The following is a 20,875-nucleotide window of genomic DNA, read 5'->3' as shown; positions in this document are numbered from 1 at the left end:
CTGCTATTTTTTTTTTTTTTCATTTTAACCACTTTTAAGTGCTCAATCAGTGGTATTAATTACATTCACAGTATTATATTGTATAGCTATCACCGCTACTTCCAAAATTTTTCATCACCGTAGACGGAAACCCTGTATCACTAAGCATCGGCTCCCTATTCCACCCCTGCCCCCCCGCAGCCTCTGATCACCTCCAATCTACTTTCTGTCTTTGTAAATTTTCCTAGGGAGCTGGATCATACAGGCTGTAAATCCCTGGTGTAGGCCAGGCCCATGGGCTTTGCCCCTCCTACCTCTGTCCTTGCTGATGACTGGCTGTGACTCAGGTAAGTTAACCTCCCTAAGTGAACTTCCTCATGTGTTAAAGGGTATGATAGCAGCTTATTATTGTTCTGTGGGCTAAACATGTGAGAGGACACAGCGCCCTTGGCCTTGACTCAGAAGAGAAAGGGAATAAAACTACTCTTATTCAGAACGGTTGTGCCTGCTCAGAGTCCTGACTTGCTCTCCAAATTCCCGGGGCGGCGGCGGGGGGGAGGCCCTTGATCCTTTTCTCCCTGTGGCCGGTTGCAGGGGAGGGTCTTGCTGGGTCCTGAGTCCCCACTACCACCTGTGCCCACACCTTGACTCCATACAGGAGAAAGCAGGCTGGGTCCTGAGTCCCCACTACCACCTGTGCCCACACCTTGACTCCATACAGGAGAAAGCAGGCTGGGTCCTGAGCCCCCACTACCACCTGTGCCCACCACCCTGGACTCGATACAGGAGAAAGCAGGCTGGGTCTTTGGAGTAGTACGTCCCCATCCACCCCACAAAGAAGGAAATCCCACAGACCTTCTGTCCTCATGTACCTGATCCCGGTTCTTCACCAGCTCTGAGCTCAGGTTTCTCAGGCTCATGTGGGTCTCTGTGACACTTTGCGAACATCTGGAGAGGACCTCAGCCAACTGTCAGGTAGAAGAAGGGCAGCCCCCATGGGATCCTCAGTGCGCGGCTCTGAGGAGCAGCCTGGCTGGATGACTCCCCACCACAGCTCTGCTCCTGACGAGGGTCATCCCCACACAGAAATATCCCCCATCTCCTACACCAACACCCCCACTACACTCACACCCTGTCCCTTCCACTTCCCCACATATACCCCAACCCTCTCCACACCCTCCACAGACTCCCCACCTCTTGCTCCCCCACCACACCTCTGCTCACCCCCCTCCCACACAACCCCCACACACTTCCACACCCACACACACAGCCTGACTCACAGTTCTCAGTTTGGACCTCAGCTCTGCGGGCCCGCTCAGCTCCTGGATCTCAGGCCTCCCAGCCGTGCTGGCGAACCTTGAGGGGAGGAAGAACTGTGGGTGAAAAGGCTGCCCCAGTTAGGAGGCAGTGGAGGTGGCAGGCAGAGAGCTCTCAGCGACACAGGCTGAGCGTGGCATCTTTGGGACAGCCTGGCTGGCTGGTGGTGTCTTGGAGAGTGTCATGGTGGGCACATAGGAGCCAGCTTGAAGAGGCCCCTGCTCACCAAAGTTGTGGCATTGTTGGGCATTAAAGAGAGTAAAGATTGAAGTGGATTGGAACACCCTGAATTTATGAGTATTCAAGAGTCCATAACGAGGCAGAACCAAAACCAAAACAAAACCCAAACATGCTGCTGTCAAGTCAATGCCGACTCCTGGAGATGCCATGTTACAGGGTAGAACTTCTCCATTGGGTTTTCTTGGCTGTAAACTTTACTGAAGTAGATCGCCAGGCCTTTCTTCTATGGCGCTGCTGGGCAGTTTGGAACTGCCAATCTTTCAGTTAATAGTTGAGTACAAACTGTTTGTACCACCCAGGGACCTCTACAATGACACAAGCAGCTGGTCATGAACTTTTCACTTAGACAACTGATAACTGAAGGGAAAGAATAAGGTCCTTCCCAGGAGGAACTGTGTTCCATGGTGACCAATGCTTACCGATGCGGGAGAAGCTATAATTTGTCGATGAATACCAGCCACAGGCTGAGGGGACCTGGAACATCAGCCCCCTGCTGGCCCTGGGGAAATTATTCACTCGGACTCGGTGTCAAAATCAACAATGAGTGATTGAGGGACAAAGGACTGTGCGTTGCCCTCACACCGCCTGGCTGCTTCCTTCTTTCACAGGGAACATGTAGCAGAGGAACCAGCCTGTCACCATCCAATGGTGGGGTGGTGTGACACCTGCCATCACCTATGTCACATTCTAGCCAATGTTTAACCAGAGTCCACCCAGCCTTCAGAGTTCCCGGTTTACAGCGGACAATGGACATGGCCCTTAGGGCGTGGCCCTTCAGCAGGCTGTGTCATGAAAATCAGGGAGGGGCGTGGAACCTGTGCTAGATTAAAATACACTTAAGGAACATAACCAGATTCACAGGGGGGTCCTGGACTGGACTCTGGTTTGGACGAAACCAGTAATAAAAGGACATGTTTGGGATAATTAGAGACATTTGAATACGGATAGGTACTGTTGTTGTGTGCCATCGAGTTGATTTCGACTCAGAGCAATGCTGTAGGACAGAGTAGAACTGCCCCATAGCATTTCCAAGGCTGTAATCTTTACGGAAGCAGACTGCCACATCTTTCTCCCGTGGAGTGGTTGGTGGGTTCAAACTGCCAACCTTTTGGTTAGCGGCTGAGTGCTTAACCACTACACCACCAAAGGTACTGACATGAGCCGAAAAAGCAGGTTATAAGCCAGCAACTACAGCATAATCTGACATTGGTCAATGTCCACACATAACAGCAAAAAGCTGTTGGGAAGGATATATACTAGGTGTAAGCAAGTGGTAAGTCATCCCTGGGTGGAAACATACGGTATTTTTATTTTCTTAGTTTTGCTTATCTGTATTGCTAACTTTATATCATTAGCATACACTGTCTTTTAATAACAATAACAATTAAGGAAAAAGAGTCCTGCATATTTTGGCTTGGGAATAGAGGGGCAGGGAGGAAAAAGGAAGTGAGCAAAGAGGAAATTAGGAATGATCTAGAAGCCCATGAAGGCCTCCTTCTCTAACCATTATGTCTCCAACACCCAGGAAAGGGCTTAGCATGCAGTAGTTGCTCAATAGTTGCAAAAGACATCATGTTTGGTAGAGGGGCAGCATAAATGAGGGAAGCCCTCAATGAGGGGGACTGACACTGCAGCTCCAACGATGAACTCAAACACACCAACGACGACGAAGGTGGTGCAGGATCGGGCAACCCTTCGTTCTGCTATACAAGGGGCCTGCATGAGTCGGGGATGACTTGACGGCAACTAACAACAACAAGTCGCTCAACACGTGGTTGTTGGATGAATTACTGGTGTATAACTACAGGGCAGAGAGTCATTGATGGCAGAACAGGATGAGGCTGAACTGACTCAAGTGGACAAGGAGTCAGAAGACATGGATTTGAGTTCTGGTTGCCACACCTGCTCTCTAGAGTAATCACTTTAGTTCTCCAAGGCTCAGGCTTTTCATCTATAAAATGGGGAGACAAATTTCCTTCCTGGTCCCCAAGAAGGTGTCTTTGAGGATCAATGGGACCACAGAGATAAAAGCCCTTCATAAAGGGCTGGGCAAGAAAGTACATTTATAGGAACACACATTTCTTTTGGTGACAGGTCGGGGTAGCCTCTGGGACCCCTGGGGCCATCCTGGCCATCCAGATGGCAGCAGTTGCCAAGGAGGGCCAGGTAGCTTTGGGGCAAAGGCAAGGATGCCCTGCCAAGGGAACCCGTCTGGGGGAGCCCGAGGTAACAAGAAGCACCCTGTGAAAGCCAAGGTGAGCAAGCAGGCCGGCACTGATGGGCCACTTTGTGTCAGGTACTCTGCCTTCTCCTGAGGTAAAATTCTCCTCATTAAAACAGCTCACGTTCCACTGTGGGAGGAGCTGGTGGCTTCAGCCATTAGAAGAATCTACAGGTCTGAGGACGTTCAGGAAAGAATGGGATTGCAAAACATTGGAGCTGGGAGGCCTCAGGGATCATCCACCCCCCTCATTTTGAAAATGAGGAAACAGAGGCCTAGCTAGGGAAGGTGATGCTGGCCTAGCATCACACTGGGAGTTTAGCAAAGAGCCTGGCCTTGGCCCTCGGATGCCCCGCTCAGTGCTCTCACCCTGCTGCACCCTCTTCCCAGAGGGGAGGTTGTGAAGTGCTTCACCTAAGCCCTGAGCTCTGCAGACACACCACGCCTTAGGGGAGGGGATAAACAGCAGCCAGGAGATGCCAGGACTCCAGAAGCGGGTCAGCCTGTCATTTCCCATGCTCCTGTCAGCCCAAGGAAAGTGGGGGACAAACACCTGGAATGTCTTCTCTACACATCTCTTTCCTGCTCTTGAACCTACAATGGCTCCCCATTGGTCATTTTATTGGGGTCTAACCTCCCATCGGAGCCCTGGTGGCACAGTGGTTAAGGGCTTGGCTGCTAACCAAATGTGGGCAGTACAGACCCACCAGTCACTTCTTGGAAATCCTGTGGAGTAGTTCTACTCTGTCCTGTAGGGTTGCTATGATTCGGAACTGACTCAGCAGCAAAGCATTTGGTTTTTCTAATTTGAACTTCTAATAGGGTCCCTGAGTGGTGCAAATGGTAAACACACTTGGCTACTAACTGAAAGGCTGGAGGTTGGAGTCTACCCAGAGGCACCTCAGAAGAAGGGCCTGGTGACCTACTTCTGAAAAATCAGCCACTGAAAACCTGTTGGGTGCAGTTTTACTCTGGCACACACTGGGTTGCCATGAGTTGAAATCAGCTCGATAGCAGCTGGCTTTTAACCTCCCAGGTGGAGCCCCTGGGACCTCTGTGCACCTTCCCTTCCCCTCCCTACCCCCCACCACTCTCCAGTTTCACACTGGGAGAGTTTCCATACTGACCGTGGCTTCAGCAAACCTCACCAGCACCCCCTACCCCCCCAAGCCTGGCCCTTTCCTCTCAGCCTCTGCCGAAGACCTTCTACCCAAAGTGTTCTCTCTCCTTCTGGCCATAAAAGCCTCTTCCAAGAAGGCCTTCAAGACTGCCTCTACTCATCTCTAGTCTCCCCTTACCCAGCCGTCACATGCCCAGAAAGGGCTTTCAAGGTGGCCCCAGAGAAGCATGGGCCATTCAGCGTGGGATAATGTCACATCTGTCCCTGGATTTGTACCCTGGACAGAGCTCTGCTCATGGGAGACTGGCCAACCATGCTGAGAGATCTCACTCTCTGCAGTCCCTCATGTCACCATCTGAAGGCTCAGCCTTGACAGGGACTCTGTCTTGTCATCTGGAGACGCACTCTCCGCCATAAGCATTGGGTGCCTCCGGGGTTTGGCTGCAGCAGGGCTGCAGTGAGTCAACCCCACTGCTGGGGAACTCCCCATACCTCCCGAGGGTGAGGGCTGGGGGATCCGAAGGGTGGGACAGCAGGCATGCTTGGCACAGTCTCTGCTCCTCTGTAACTATGCATCTCCCCTGGTTGGGAAAGGCTCCACCAGCTTCCCTGGGCCTCCGTGCCCACCTCTCACCTTCCAGGATCGGGCGGCTGTGCCCACTCCCCAACAATAAGAGCTGGCCCTGTGTTTCTCACCTCCAGACCCTCCACTTGGTCTCCTCCCTCCAGTCTCTACCTTTTCTGCTCCATCACCTTGAATTATCAGCCGGATAGAGGAGAAGTGGCGTGGGGCTCCAGGGAGTCATAAGAAGGTGGAGGACAGTGAAGACCCAGAGAAAGTCGGAGAGGGAGCATGGAGGACGAGAACCTCTGAATCGGTCATCCCCTGCCATGGCAGGGGACCAAGTACGGGTGACAGGGACCTGAAGTCCTTGCCCAAGGCTGCTGCAGGGTGAGCAGTCTAGACAATTCAGAGAAGGGGTCTTATAGGAAAGAGGCCTTTCTCTGGGGCATGGAGGCTGCCTTGGACCTGGAGATGGCCCCACAGACCCCTCCGCCAAGGTGAGGAGCTAGCGGTGGGAGGAGGTATGTGCAGTCATTTGCCGGGGGGTGGGGGTGGTGAAGGGTGGGTGGGAGTACTTCCCTGTTTCTGAAGGGCAGGGAAGGCAGGAGCTCTGAGTTGGGGAGAGGAAGGGCACTACTGGAAATATCGGGGGTGAGAAACAGAAGTGTCAGGGGGTCAGAGCTGGACCCATGGCCTGTTAAAACCTCCCTGCCCTGGGCAGGACACCCACCTCTCGGTGCCCAGGCTGCTGCTGAGGAAGAGGAGGGCCGTCCGCGTGACCTCCAGTGTCCGCCTACATGTGGTCTGGAGCACCTCCCTGTCCAAGGGGAGCAGAGTCAGAGCCCCCTGCTCCCAGCGTACCAAGGGGACTGTGTATGGCCCTGGCCCCAGGGACGGTTTGGAAGGGTCTGGGCTGCCCGCATTACCCGCCCACCCAGCCTCGCCCTCCCCACTCAGCCCTCAGGTACTCACACCAGCCAGTGTAGCCCCCGGAGCATCAGCTCCTGCCCCTCCAGCAGGGCCTGTGCCAGCTGCCGGGCCTGGTAGCCAGCGCCCAACATGCCCTGAAACACGCAGGTGGGCAGGGTCAGGGCCCCCACCCCCACCCTGTGGGACCCAAAGACCACCTGGGGCTGCCCTCACCTTGGCCGAGTTGTAATCTGCCTGCAGGTCCACTTTGGGGACGAACTTGGGGATGTCCAGAGCAGCTGCAGACAAAGACCCTGTCTGAGGAGCCTGACTACACAGTCCTGGGTCAACTCGGAGCTCGCTCTTCCTCATCCCAGCTCACACCCACCCTCGCCCCAACCTTTCACCCAAGCTTCCTAACTGGCCAGAGCGCCCTGCCAGCTGTCTAGGCCTCCGCCTCAAATGCACTTAACGTTGCAGTTACAGTCCCTTGCCGCCTCCAAGCGTCCACTTTGGAGAACTCTGTCCTGCCTCCCATGGCCCCATCTCAACAGCCTTAAGAGGAACGAAATCACCCTCTTGTCCATGGCTTTCAAGGCTAATTCCCCTTCCCAGCCTCAGAGACCCCAAGAAGGAGGATGAAATTGACATCACCCAAATGAGAAGGAAAGCTATTTTTGCTAGAACCTGAAAAAGGACAAAGCTCTGGGCCCTGACTGCCCGCTCCCCTACTCTCTAGCAGCTTGGGTCCCTGCTTCCTCCAGCACAATCTCTCTGGATTTCCCCAAGCCGTAGTCTGTGGAGAGTGTGTTACATCTGAATCTCCCTGTCTCAGCGGGCGCTCCTTTCACAGCCCTGAGGATGCTGTGAAGTCCTAGTCACAGGGTACTCACACAGGCACGAGCAGAACAGACTCAGATCTGCCCCCGCCCCTGCCACGGGCCCAAAGAAACACCCACAAAGAGAACTAAGCATGCCCTAAATGGTAAACTGTTTCCTCTTGGAGGAGGCAGTGAGGAAAAGAGACCCAGCCAGGGTGGCCCTACTCACGGTCCCTAAAGGCCAGCCCCTTGGGGGTCTCGCTGGCCATGCTGAACAGGGTCAGGGGGCTGCTTGCAGTCGTGTGGGTGATGTGCTGGGCTGAGAGGCTGGGCTCCAGGACACAGAGGTGGCCCTCAAAGAGGTACTCCTGGTGTTGGGGGGCCACGTTGGTCTGCTGGTACACAGCCTCTAGAAAGATGGCAATCCTAGACACATGGGGGCAGAGGGGGTGAGGGAGGACAGAAGTGTCAGGGGTGGGCACAGCAGGTGGGCACAGCGGGCAGATGATCAAGCCCCAGCTAAGACTCTGTCCGCGGAGAGGGTAGGAACTGGCTTGGTTTTCTCTTTCGTCAATGGCAGAGAGACAAAAGTAGAGCTCAGGCCTTACGGTAGATGGTGGCAGAGAAGGAACAGAACCCAGGGGTCCCAATATCCAGCCTCCACTTTGGGCATCTTCCTACCATGCTCTGTTAAAATTCATCTCCAGGAAAAAGGGTTCTAGGAGCAAAGGAATTGAGGAAATACCCCGCCCACCCCCCCCCCCCGCCCCACCACACAGGGAGATTTAGAATACACATAAGTGGTTGGGGGTGGGGGGCTTGGAATCTGAAGTCCAGCAGTAAGGACACCTGGGTAGCTTTAACTTGGCGGATTAGTAGTTTTCCAAACGACTAAGTTTGGGCCCAGATGCTCTCATATCTAAACACGCCGCAGAACGTGTTTTAGGAGGTGCTGGCTTAGACATGGCCTTGTGCCATGAGCCCCCCACCGCAGGGTGGAGAAGGGTTCCCCTGCCCCCTCACGGTCCCCACTCACGTGTTGTGGGCGTGGATGTAGACATGGTGCTGGACGGCCTGGGACAGTGAGAAGACATGGACAACCACGCGCTGCAGGATGTCGCTGGTCTCCGCAAAGAACTGGTCAAAGCCCCAGCACTTGGCCTGCTCGGCCTCCAGGATGTTGGCCAGGATGGGCACCAGCTGGCTCTGCAGCCCCCTGCTCTCCCAGGACATAGAGAGCGTCAGGGGCCAGAGCCCAGACTTGTTCTCCTTGAGTAGGTCCAAACCAAACCCACTGCCATTGGGCAGATTCCGACTCCTGGCAACCCTATGTGTGCAGAGCAGACCTGAGCTCTACTAGGGTTTTCTTGGCTTTAATCTTTACGGAAGTAGATTGCCAGGCCTTTCTTCCAAGGTGACACTGGATGGGTGCAAACAGCTTGTGCCACCCAGGGACCTTCATTGAGTAGGTGGTAGGGGCAATCCGTAAGAATGTCCTGAGGAGGCAGGACCAAGGTGGTAGGGTGGACTTAGGGGAAAGCTGGAAGAACTCATGTCAGCATCCAGATGGGAAAACTGAGCTCAGAAAGGGAGCGTGGTGTGCCTGAACCTGCAGCGTGCCAGGTACTCTGCACCAGCCCCAGGGGCTGTGTGCTGGGACCCTCTGGATTAGCCCCAGGGGCTATGTGCCAGGACCTTCTGTGCCAGCCTCAGGAGCTGTGGCTCTCAGCAGAGATGAGCCCCACTCACATGGACAGCTGGCAGGTGATGGGGAGGGTGTAGCTCCACTCCAGGGGCCCGTTTTCCCGCCGCTGAGTACCTGCAATGGCACCAGCTGGTTTCTCCGTGGTGATCCGGTACCTGGGTGAGGCAGGGGTGGGTCAGTGGCGCCCCAGCCCCTCATACTTAAGAGGATGACAAACTTACCCTGGAGGGCTCTGAGCATTTGTTCAAAGTCACCCAGCTACGTGAAGCAGCCTGAATAAATGAAATTTGAGAGTCCTGGCTCTTAGCTGAGGAGCGTGCCCTGCCCGGGGGCTCTGGCCAGTCAAGCTCTCCCTGTCCACTGTCTCTACCCAGCTACACACCCACACCTACCCTGCCTCCACGCCTCTGCCCGTGCTCCTGGCCTCCAATATCCTCGCCCTCCCCTCAAAGCCTGGGCTTCCATGACAACCCCAGTCCTGTCCCTTTCCCCTTTCCCAACCTAACATAGGGCTCTTCAGCACTCCACAGCTTGGCCCCTGAGCTGAGTGTGGGTGCAGCGAGCTTCCTGCTAATTCACCTAAAATCTCTTCTGCTCCCCGAAAGCCGCTACTATCTCGGATAGCAGGGGCCTAGGGCCAGGTGGCTGGTTCTTGCCCACCTCTGCCTGGCAGCCTGTGACCTTGGACAAGTCGCTTTTTCAGCCTCAGCTGGGATATGGCGAGCGGCAAAGAGATGCACTGACTGGCACGAGGGGTTATTATCAGTCTCCCACCAGGCCAACGCCAGGGTTCAGCTTCTGGCTTGGTTGACTGATTAACAAAGGATCTGAAAGGAGCCTGCGGGGAGGGTGGGGGTGGCAGGGTGGACCTGAGGAGAACCACAGAGTTTGAGGGGGAACAGGAGGGTTGGTGACATCTTTATGGAGGCCCAGCAGGGAGCCATGGGAGAGAAGGGCCAGGTGCGTGCCCACCAGAAGGCCGGGGCTTGTGTTCCCTCACTCTGCCTGAGGCCCACCGTACATGATCTCCTTGTTGCGCCTCGGCCCACCAAAGGGGATGAAGGGCAGGCTGCCGGTGGCTGCGTGGTACAGGGTCACCCCGATGCTCCAGAGATCCACCGTCACCCCAAACGCCTTCTGCTGGGGCTTGCGAAGCACCGCCCTCTCATACATGTCGGGGTGCTGAGGAGAGAGAAGCAGAGAGGAGAATGGAGGGCAAAGTAGGCAAGGGTCTGAGCCCACCCATAACATCACCTCCCACTGCCTTCAAGTGCAAACAGAAGTATTCAGAACATCTCCTTCGTAACCTCAAAAATGGAGCCTCTGCCCACCATGAGTCGAGCAACTTCCAACTACCACCTTTATGTAAGCAGTGGAATGCAAACCATTTGTGCCACCTAGGGGCCTCTTGGAATCTCAAAAACAGAAGTCACGTTTGCCTTTGCAGAGTATTTCCATCCGCCTGCCCTGTGCCCTAGGAAACACTGACCAGGAGCTTGGGATCCTCAGTGAGCATCAGATCAGGGTGCTAACTGCACAGGGCAGGCTGTAGCACCCCCTCCTTAGCCTTAGAGGACAGAACGGATTCTTTCAGATGGGGGCCAGGGAGTGAGATATAACCCTGTCAGAAGCAAGAGGGTGGGCTGGACTCCTAAAAGGGGGCTCTGAGGAATCCCAAGGCAAGGGCACCCAGCTGCAGGGAAGCCCTCAGCTGGGGACATGGCCCTCAAGGCCCCACTTACCAGGTACTCCTCAGTCCCATAGACCGAGACGAACTTCTCGTCGTCATCCAGCTCCCGCGCAGCCCCAAAGTCCGTCAGCTTGTAGATGCTCTGGCCTTCCTCCCCCATGAGGCGCATGATGTTTCCGGGTTTGATGTCACGGTGGACAATGCCATTCTCCCTCAGGTGGTTCATGCCAGCCACTGGGGATAGAGGACGGGCTGGGACCATCTCGCTCCGAGGCACAGCTTTGTGGGAAGCTGTCCTTAGGTCCAGACCAACGGGGAGACCCACTGGCTGACAGGGCCACAGGAAAAGCAGGGGAACAGAGGCGGGCACAGGCAAAGAAAGGGAGCCCCAGGACACTGGGGTGTCAGACTCCATCAGGGCTCTAAAAAACCACGAAAGGCACAGCCCTTGCCCCTGTTTTATTTTTAAATTGGATTTTTTTTTTTACTTAAAAAAATTGAGGTGTTCGTGTAACATAAAACAAACTCTTGTAAAGCGAACGATTCAGTGGCATTTAGTACATTCACAATGTTGCACAACCAGCCCTCTTAAAATGGAGTTTTAAATTGAACGACAAGCGGGAATCAGAGCCCGGGTCCCGCCTCTCAAGCAGTGTTCGCCCCAGCCCTGGGAATGGACACCTTTAACAGGCTCCGAGTGTTCCTCCCTGTTTGGGTGCCTATTGCAGGAACGTCACACCTTCTTGGGACGTTGTTAGCGCGGAGGGCCTAGGCCTGTGGCTGGTCTGAGGTGTGGGGCAGGGAGCTCGCCGGCAGGGCTGAGGGGGGCTCACCCACACAACGCAGCACCACCAGGAACTCCTCCTCGGGCAGCCCGAAGGCATTCTCGGGGCTCTCGAGCACACTCAGCAGGCTCCCGCTGGAGCAATACTCCATCACCAGCACCTTCTGACGGCTGCCCCCCTGTGGGCAGACAGAGGGGGGGCTTGGAGGCTGCCACTTCTCCCACCCACCGCTCCTGTGGCCCAGAGTCCAGCTTTCTTAAGAGGAGGCAGCTCAGCCTAGAGCTGAAAGCCCCCAGTGTCGTGGGTCCCGGCTTCTAGTCTGGCTTTCCCTCTTGGCCTTACACAGATCGTCTACCCTGGAACCCAGCATCACCTCCTCCTGGAAGCCCTCTGATTAAGCCCTAACAGAAATACCACAAGTGGATGGCTTTAACAAAGAGGAATTTATTCTCTCACAGTCTAGGAGGCTAGAAGTACAAACTCAGGGTGCCAGCTCCAGGGGAAAGGCTTTCTCTGTCGGCCCTGGGGCAGGTCCTTGTCATCAATCTACTCCTGGTCTAGGAGCTTCTCAGCACAGGGCCCGGAGGTCCAAAGGACATGCTTTGCCCCTGGTACTTCTTTCTTGGTGGTATGAGGTCCCCATCTCTCTACTCACTTCTGTCTCCTTTTATCTCTTGTAAGATAAAAGCGATGCAGGCCACACCCCAGGGAAACTCCCTTTACATCTGAGCAGGGCTGTGACCTGAGTAAGGGTGTTTACATCCCACCTCAGTAATATAACTTAATCTTGCCTTACTAAGGACAGGCAGAGATTAGGATTTACAACACAGAGTACAATTATATCAGATCACAAAATGGAGGACAACCACACAATACTGGGAATCACGGCCTAGGCAAGTTGGCACATATTTTTTGGGGGACGCAATTCAATCCATGACAAGCCCCTTCCCTCTGGTATTCGTTACTCCTCTTAGAGTCCCTGGCTAATAAAAAAAAAAAAAAATTTTTTTTTGTTTTTTTTATACAAACCATTAATGTGCTTAGTTGCTAACCAAAAGGTTGGAGGTTTGAGTCAACTCAGAGAGGCCTTGGAAGAAAAGCCTGGTGATCTACTTCCAAAAAGTCAGCCATTGGAAACTGTATGGAGCACAGTTCTACTCTGACACACATGGGGTCGCCATGAGCCAGAACTAACTGGACGGCTCTGGTTTTTGGCACAGGTGGTCTGCTCTGGCTAACCCACTGCTGAGCACGAGACCAAGTCTGTTATCAGGTGACTCCCCTCTCCCAGCCCGGGGGGTCAAGGACAAGGCTATCCTCCTGTGGCCAGGCCCTGGACCCACCGTCTCCTCCACAGCGAAGAGCTTGACGATGTTCTGGTGGTTCAGCTTCCGCAGGACCTCAAACTCCCTCACCTGCACCTCACGGGGTCGCAGGTAGCTGGCAGTGTTGAAGACCTTCACAGCAACCAGCTCCCCAGATTTCTGCATTGGGGAAGGGGAGGTGTGGGTGACAGCATGGAGATAACAGCAAGTCTCACTTCCATCCTGGGGAGCAGCCCCCTGCTCTCAGGTCTCAGTTCAGCCTCTCCTGCCAGCCCAACACCAGGCGAGCCAGGACAGCCTGGGTGGGGCTGGAGCTCCCGGCCTCAGCTCCTGCCCCTACTCAGACTGTAGCTGGTCCAGCCTGGGAAGTGACAAGGGCTTGGCACACCTGGCACTCTGCAGGTGATGATTTGCTGTTTCTTTATACTGTGATGTTGGAGTCCCCAGGCAGGTACTAACTGAATGGTTGGAGGTTCCAGTCTACCCAAAGATGCCTCAGAAGAAAGGCCTGGCTCTCTACTTCTGAAAAATCAGCCACTGAAAACCCCGTGGGGGCACAATTCTGCTCTGACACACATGGGGAGCCATAAGGTGGAGTTGACTCGATGGTAACTGGTTTTTGTTAGTATTGTTATTGACATTAACCGCAGTGGCAGCTGATTTGCACTGTTAGTGGCGGCACTGGGATTGGAATCTGGTCCGTCCGGCTCCAGGTCTTACGTATGCGATAGTGGAGGATTGTGTCATATATTCTAACATACTCTGCAAAGAGCGCTGGGTCAACTCAAGCAAGACCTATTTCCCTGGATGCTTTGCTTCGCGCTTTTCTCTCTTCCCCCCTAGTCCCACCCACCCTTTCGGCTCCTCACACCTCTGCTCAAACCCACGGTGCCCAGAGCATGCGGAGCCAAGTCCAGAGGCCTCGGCCTGCCACAGGCCACTCTTGATGCCTGCTGGGGGCTGACTGGGTCTAGAATGGACTGGCGCGGTGGAGGGTGGTGGGGGCCTGGCCAGGTCCGCACCCTACCTTGTTGCGGGCCTTGTACACACTGGCAGTGGCCCCCTGCCCCAGCAGGTCATCCGTGTGCCAGAGGTAGTTGACGGTGCTCTGCATTTCCTGCTCCTGCTGGCCGGCCACCTTCTGCCTAGAAAAAGAGCGTGCCTGGGGGTCCTGGAGTCCATCGATGCCTGGAGTGGACACCCATGGTCTGAGCAGTAGCTGCGTTCCAGGACCACCCCACGAAGGGCTCCTTGTGGCCACTCCACAGGCAAGGAGGTGGGGGAGTGTGAAGCACAGAGAGGTTAGGTAACTTCCCCAAAGGAAGCACAGCACAGCAGCGAGAGGCCTCCACTTGGCCCACAGCCCACAGCCTGAGCCTGTCCCACCGACAGGACATTCTGCCAGTGCCCTCTTCCCATGTCCCCTCCAGCCCCCTCCCTGACAGGCCATTCTGAGACACAGACCTCTTTTCTCTTTCACCTCTCCCAGCCTCTGAGAATTCCAGGTTCCTGGCACCCAGCCTGGGATTGTCCCAGGAAGCAGAAATGTGTTGGAGGCAGGGCCCTGGGTCAGGCAGCGTCAACCACACCACGACAAATCTCCAGGATTGCAACATGAGCCTGGAGCCCCTCCCCACCCACTCACAGGGCCCACCACTTCCTGCTGCTGTGAGCTAACAGCTGCTTCCTGGGCAGCCAGTGCCGCCAGGTCAGGGCTGCTCCGGGGTCTGTGAGTATGTGTGTGTGCCTAAGTGTGAGAGTGACTGTGTATGTGTGCGAGTGAGTGCATGTGAATGTGGGGGCGGTCGGGGGGCAGAAGCCAAAACATCCCTATGGAGGATCTGAAAGCCCTCCAGAGCTCCCCTCCCCACCCTGGCACCCATCTTCTTCTAAGGGCCAGTTCCTCTAGACCAATTCATTCCAGAGAAGTTCAACTCAGTGCCTCTTTGAAAACCAGAGCCAGGGCTGGGCTTCCCGAGATGACTGGGGAAGGGGCCTCAGCAGGCCACCATCCCTTAAGAACTCTCAGGTAAGGCTGGCCTGGATGGGGCCTCCTCCTGCCCTAACATCCTCTAGGTTCTCAGTGCGCCTGGAAGCCTGCCTTGCCTCAGCTTCCTTCTCAGCAGTCTTTCTTAAAAACGTAAATCCCTTGAGATTGTTAGTTCCCTGCCTTGCCTCAGCTTCCTTCTCAGCAGTCTTTCTTAAAAACGTAAATCCCTTGAGAATGTTAGTTCCCTGTGCCAGAGGCCAGATAATCTATTAGTGCTTCCATTTTACAGAAGCAACTAAGGTAGTGCAAGCCGCCCTGAAGATGGGGCTGGTTCTTTCTCCTGAGGCTGAGGAGGAATCAGCCAGTGGGCCCGGGGGTGTGTGAGATGTGAGGTGGAGAGTGTACCCTGAGATCAAGGCAAAGGGACCAGCCCAGGGCACTGGGGGGCAGCAGATTTCACTATCTTCATAAGCCTGCCCAGGGCTGTCCTCAACAGGGGTTCTGGGGCTGGGTACAGCTAAAGACCCCAAGGTATGGGCCGTGAGGTGCAAATGGCAGAGTGTCTTGCACCTGCAAGCCTGCTTGGAGCCCTGAGAGCGAGCAATCTAGCTGGCCTCCACAGCCCCCAGCACAGCTGGTGCTCAGAAGAGCTCAGTGACACCTGGTGAGTGGCTGGACGAATGGGCGGTGGACAGTGGGGAGGTGAGCCAGCCGCCCCGCCCACTGCCTCCCACAACCTCTTCTGTGGCTCAGTCCTCACTTACGCCACGCTCTCAGCAGCCCCGGGTCAGGCAAAGGCTCTCCTCAGCGAGGGTGCGTTATGCTCATGGTCCGTGGCAAGTCCAGGGGCTGAGCTACACCGGAAAGGGGAGGGCGGATGAGAGGCGGCCCTCCGTGGGGTGCAGTTTGAGTCTCTGCCTCCATCAAAGGCTGCCGGCCCCAGCCCTTTAACCCTTTCCTGTTTGTCACCCTCCCCACAGGGCAGGGGGTTTCCAGCCCTACTCCCCAGCTGTTCTGGAGACTTTCCTCACCTCTCCCATTCCTGGGACTCGGCCAGGGAGAAAGGCCCCAGGAGAGGGGAGGATCGGCACCAGAAGCCAGGCAGGAGGGAAGCCAAACACTGGCTCCAGGGTGTGTGGGGATGGAAAGCACAGTTGGCAGTGTTGGTGGCCGGCAGCTCTCCTGGATGCTACACACTCCCTGCCCCTCACTGGCTTCCAAGCAGGGACGGATTATCCAATAAGCAAGCCCACGTGAGATTGTGCGCTACGGATTAGTAAGTAAACACCAGTGAGCCCCTGTGTACCTTGCTAACTAGTTAATCCCCCCTACTTCCAAGCAGCCCCTTCCAAGGGTGAGCACAGGGCATCCCCAGGGCCCCCAGCAGCGCAGAGAGACACGGGGAGGGGGCACTGGGCCCGGAGAGCCACTGCAGATGCACCCGCACCCAGCTGAGGGCTACCCTGCTGCTGTCCCCACGCTGCTGGGCTCCCCCAGTCCACCCACCCCCACAGACCCTGCACACTCACCCCATCTTGGTGCTGGGGACGCGGACTTGTGGGACTTTCCGGGCTTGCTGTCATTCAGGGCAGTGCCCATAGCATCCTGGTGGTCTTGGGGCCCAGAGACCTGCAGGCTGGCCCAGTTGAGGTGGCCTTGTGCTGCCCCGGGAGCTGGGCTAGAGTTTCCTGCCTGCCCTGGGCGCCAGACACCCAGCTCAGCTCTGAGCCCGGCTCGCAGCTCTCTCACACTTCCTGATTTTGTTCTGTCTCTCTCTTAAAGGGACAGAGGCAGCCCGGCCCTCCCCACCCCCCAGCAGGGAGGAGAAACAAGACTTCCCAAGTGCCCAAGAAGAAGCAACAGGGCAAGAGTTTGAGCCACAAAGGGGCCAGGAGCTGTGGAAGCCGCTGGGTGCTGTCCTGGCATCTCCTGCAGGTCACAGGAGTGGGGAAGTTCAGGGCTCTGCCAAGTGAACAGAGCAGGTTGGGCCAGTTAACCAAATGGAGAGCTGCGTGCAAAGGCCAGCTTCTCACACTGAAGACCAGAGCCTACGCCTGGCCACACCCAGGAGAAATGGGATCTGTCTCACCTTCCCAAGGAGTCTGCAGAGCACAAGGAAGAGACCTGGGACCCAGATGGTGCCAACAGTGTGCCCTGGAGCACAGCACATGATCTCTTAGCCAGTTTTCTCATTCAGGACATGAGGAGAATAACATTTCTTCCCTGTCTTGTGTGGATGACTTGAAACAATGTATTCTGATACACTTGGGAACCCTGAAGACACTTTCACAGGCAGGCATTGAGGTCCACACATCTTCAGTAGTTTGCGCATGATCTTCAGAGACTACTGGGCTGGAACCCAGGTGTGCCAACTTCCAACTCAGGACTCAATGGCCTAAATCACATTTCCCAGAGGCTGGAGAGGTCTTCACTGTCCCGGCCAGCTCCGAGATGGCAGTTGGATAAGAAATGGTCGAAACCAGGAAATTCCATGTTTCTATTGAATGTTGGCAGGGACTTTCCCATGGCCACACCTGGTGGTTTCCTCTGTCAGCCCCACCCGACCACAGTGACACCAGGACAGGAGCCAGGCTGAGAGCTGCCTTATGCTCAGATGGAGACACCTGCTAATCACGCCAGCAGCTAGAGGCATCGCTGCTGGGTCCTACCCAAAGGTGCTGCACTGCAGGTTCCCACAGCATGACCAGGAGAAACATCCTGGGTCCTCATGTTCTTCACCCAACATCCCCAGCTTTCCACCTGCCTGGCGTGTTGCACTTCCTTGGTGCTCCTGGGGTTGGTGGGGCCATATGGTTTCTAGGCCAAAGGATTTAATTGCTGATGCTAGACTTCGCCCCACCCTCCCGGAGCTCCTGCCCTCTGACCCTCTGATTCTGTTAGACTTGGTGGCTGCTCCCTTGGCTTGGGCCCCTGACAATCATGAGCAGAGCCTCCTGCTGGCCCACAGAGGACATGCAGGTTTCATGAGAAATCAGCCTTTGTGGTTTTAAGGATCTCCTGGGTGGCGGAAAGGGTTCTGTGCTTGACTACTAACAGAAAGGTTGGTGGTTCGAACCCACCCAGAGGTGCCTCGGAAGACAGTCCTGGTGATCTGCTTCCAAAAGGTCACAGCCTTGAAAACTATATGGAGTAGTTCTATTCCACACACATGGGGTTGCCATGAGTTGGAATCAACTTGCCGACAACAAACATGTTTTGTGCCACTGAGGTGTGGAGGTTGTTGTGGTAACAATCTAGCCTATCCTTCACCCATTTCTCCCTGAGGAATCTGCTCCACCCTCGCCAACACCCCATGCTCCTCTCTCCAGCAAGCCCAGTCTCTCTTTCCCAGTGTCTTTAGCACCTTCACACACAACAAGTGTGGGTCCTGCACCTACCATGAATCAGGAACTGTGCTGAGACACAGAGGAGGCCTGAGCTCTCCCCCAGAAGTTCAGGTGAGGGCTCTGATATAGATACTCCAGCAGGTGGTGATTTTGTAAACCTGGAGGAGGGGGAGTGGGGTGGTCAAGAAGGGCTTGGCAGGGGAGGGGCTGCTTGGCCAGACTTTGGAAGGAGAGGAGTTGGGCAGGGAAAGGGGGGTTTGGATAAGGCATTCCGAGCAGTGGGAACACATGCAAAGCACAGAGGCCTGGGGACAGCGTGGCTTGTTCAGGGTGAACATGGAGGCTAGAGAAAAGAGGGAGAGGTAGGCTGGAGCTGTGTGCAGTGATGGGTTTTCAGTGGGCATCCTCTGGGAAATCGGCTTGGACAAAATGAATGTCTTGCCTGTGGTTTTGAGCTGTTGGGCCCCAAATGGGCAACATGGCCAGTGTTTCATTTGGGAAGGTGGAGGGGTCTGACGGGCGACTGAGGGAAGAGCAAGAATCTGTAAGAGGCCTCACCACATTCTCCCAAGAGGCTCTGAAGAGTCATAGAAGCAGAAGTGGCAATTCAATGGTAGTGTGAGGGCCAGAGGCTGGAAGAGGGGAGCTGTTGACAGCAGTTCTCGGGAAAAGTCTTGCCCTTGCCTTCTACAAAGGGGGGCCGAGTGGTACAGTAGGAAGGGCAGAGGCTTCATCATCGGGGCCTGGGTTTGAGTCCTGACTCTACCACTTGGTGTGGTTTTCAGCAAGTCAGTCACTCAACCTTTCAGAGTCTCAAGATGACAGTAATAATACCCATCCCACCAGGTGGGTGTGAAGACGAAGTGAGATGAAATACCTGGTAGGCCCTGGATAAACATTGGTTGCTTCTTCTGCCCCTGCGTGGCCTGAGCCTGTTTCTCACAGCTGACTCACCTGCTTAGAGCCCTAAAGGGGAAGGTTAAGGACAGGGTGGCTGTGGAAAAGGGGCGGGTTGCAAGAGCAGTGTGTCCTTGCTGTGCTCAGTCACAATAGGAAGGGCTGAGCAAGGCGGTCACAAGGTGCCTCCTTGTCACCTTCAGGAGTCAGCCTGGTCAGGAGCTGTGGAGGGGAAGAAGGCAACAAATACACCCAGACCTGGAGCTGCTCCCCCAAGCAGTAGAAAAGGAGCTGTGGGAGCAGCATCCAGGCCAGTGGAGGCAACTGGCCCTCACGTCACCACAGTCTTTCTTAGTGTGTATAAACGAGCATTTCATCACTCTTCTGACTCTTCCAACCTCCTATGCACCGTTCTCTCCTACATGCTCAGCTAAAGACCTTCTTCTCTTAAATCTCAGAGAAGTAAAAGGAGCAATCAAATGGGAACTCCCTCATTTTCTCACCCCCTTATCTACTGCTGTCTTGTGTCTATATACACACCTGCCTTCCCTTCCAGGAGGCTGAAGGAAGTGCCTCTTCTCCTGGCCATGGCCAAGCCTTCCACACCCTCTCCTGAAGTTTTTGTCTTCCTATTCTACTAGACCCTCATCCTTTCCATGTCTCAACACTGCCCATCTTAAAAACAAACCCAAAACCTGGTCCCTTGAGCCCTTTTGCTGCTCGCACTCAAAGCAACACTTGAATGGGTTGGCACTAGATAGGGACCCCCCTTCTTCTCTTCTCATTTGCTGTCACTCCCCCCACCCCCCCATTGTTGCTGAGTTGATTCTGAATCATAGCAACCCTATAGGGCAGAGTAGAAAGGCCTCATAGGGTTTCCAAGGAGCATCTGGTAGATTCAAACTGCTGACCTTTTGGCTAGCAGCCTGAGTTCTAGCCCTCTCCAATCAGACTTATTTCACTCCTATGGAAAGTGCTCTTGTCCAAATCACCACACAATTCTTTTTCTATTGCAGCCTCATCCTACAGGCGTTCAACAGGTGACGCTTCCTTCCTTGTTGAAACATTGCCTTCTTGGATTCTGTGGTCTGAGTCACTGCCTCCCTACCACGCTCTGTCTTCTTTGCTGGCTCCTTCTTCTCTGCCGGATTTCTAATTGCTGGAGCCTTCTCTTTTTTCCATCTACACGTTCTTCCCAGGAATTTCAGTTTGAATACATTATAATGTAATAGCCCCTAAATTTGTTTTTAGGTATGATCCCTTCCTAAAACTCCAGATTCATACATTTAAGACTCTACTTGATATTTCCATTTGGATGTCTAACAGACATCTCAACTTTATCAGGCCAAGCAGGATTCTTGATTTCCCACACTACTCCCTTCCCCCATCAATGGCCTTTCTTGACCAACACAGGCACTATCTTATGACCCTGTTTCGTTTTCAGAGTACCACTTATTTTGCTTATTTATGTCTTCCTAGCGTGTAAAATGGAGCCCTGGTGGTGTAGTGGTTAAGAGCTTGGCTGCAAAAGAAAAGGTCAGCAGTTCAAATCCACCAGCTGCTCCTTGGAAACCCTACGAGGCAGTTCTACTCTGTCCTCTAGGGTTGCTGCGAGTTGGAATTGACTCAATGGCAAGGGGTTTGGTTTTAGTGTGTAAAATGGCTAGAATGAAAGCTCCATGATCTGTTTCTTCTGCTCAATAGTGTATGACAGTGCCTAGCACAGAGAGGCTTAATGTTTGTTGATTGACTAAATGAGTGAGTCTTCGGAATACGTAAAATGGCAAGGTTGCTAACTGCTGAGTACAGGGAAACCTCATATATCTATGGATATAAACATTTAGATCAGATGATCTTAAAGGCCATTTCCTAAGCTCACACCCATCCTTTTTTGGTTTCTATCTGGATGTTTTGACAGTGCTCATTGTCAACTGGGAGTCCTTGGGTGGTACAAATGGTTAACG

General features: G+C 54.5%; 1 protein-coding gene and 1 long non-coding RNA gene across 10 annotated transcripts in view; one reads left to right on the top strand and one right to left on the bottom strand.

Annotated features, from left to right (window-relative positions):
- IKBKE (inhibitor of nuclear factor kappa B kinase subunit epsilon) overlaps positions 1-16,456 on the bottom strand; it is a 35,739-nt gene extending 19,283 nt beyond the window's left edge. For 4 of the 8 annotated variants that reach the window (XM_049858127.1, XM_049858130.1, XM_049858131.1 and 1 more), the window contains exons 1-15: positions 16,197-16,456; positions 15,432-15,521; positions 13,705-13,822; positions 12,696-12,836; positions 11,401-11,530; positions 10,620-10,801; positions 9,899-10,059; positions 8,922-9,032; positions 8,209-8,388; positions 7,402-7,598; positions 6,586-6,650; positions 6,415-6,506; positions 6,173-6,259; positions 1,260-1,335; positions 835-947 (exon numbers count right to left, since the gene is read on the bottom strand). In XM_049858127.1, the coding sequence (XP_049714084.1) occupies positions 835-947; positions 1,260-1,335; positions 6,173-6,259; positions 6,415-6,506; positions 6,586-6,650; positions 7,402-7,598; positions 8,209-8,388; positions 8,922-9,032; positions 9,899-10,059; positions 10,620-10,801; positions 11,401-11,530; positions 12,696-12,836; positions 13,705-13,791 (1,622 nt within the window). In that variant the 5' untranslated portion in view covers positions 13,792-13,822; positions 15,432-15,521; positions 16,197-16,456. The remainder of the gene's footprint in view (positions 1-834; positions 948-1,259; positions 1,336-6,172; positions 6,260-6,414; positions 6,507-6,585; positions 6,651-7,401; positions 7,599-8,208; positions 8,389-8,921; positions 9,033-9,898; positions 10,060-10,619; positions 10,802-11,400; positions 11,531-12,695; positions 12,837-13,704; positions 13,823-15,431; positions 15,522-16,196) is intronic. The other 4 variants (XM_049858129.1, XM_049858134.1, XM_049858133.1 and 1 more) reach the window with 2 other exon arrangements.
- Positions 14,350-16,538, top strand: LOC126061550 (uncharacterized). Of its 2 annotated transcripts, none has more exons than XR_007513831.1 (3): positions 14,350-14,406; positions 15,648-15,943; positions 16,450-16,538. It is a non-coding gene; the product is annotated as an uncharacterized LOC126061550 (long non-coding RNA). The 2 variants fall into 2 exon arrangements; XR_007513830.1 differs by having other exon boundaries at positions 14,386-14,706.
- Positions 16,539-20,875: the final 4,337 nt, after the last annotated feature.

Source organism: Elephas maximus, chromosome 18 (genome assembly GCF_024166365.1).
Source record: "Elephas maximus indicus isolate mEleMax1 chromosome 18, mEleMax1 primary haplotype, whole genome shotgun sequence".
Lineage (NCBI taxonomy): Eukaryota > Metazoa > Chordata > Mammalia > Proboscidea > Elephantidae > Elephas > Elephas maximus.
This window is presented reverse-complemented; position numbering and strand designations above follow the sequence as displayed.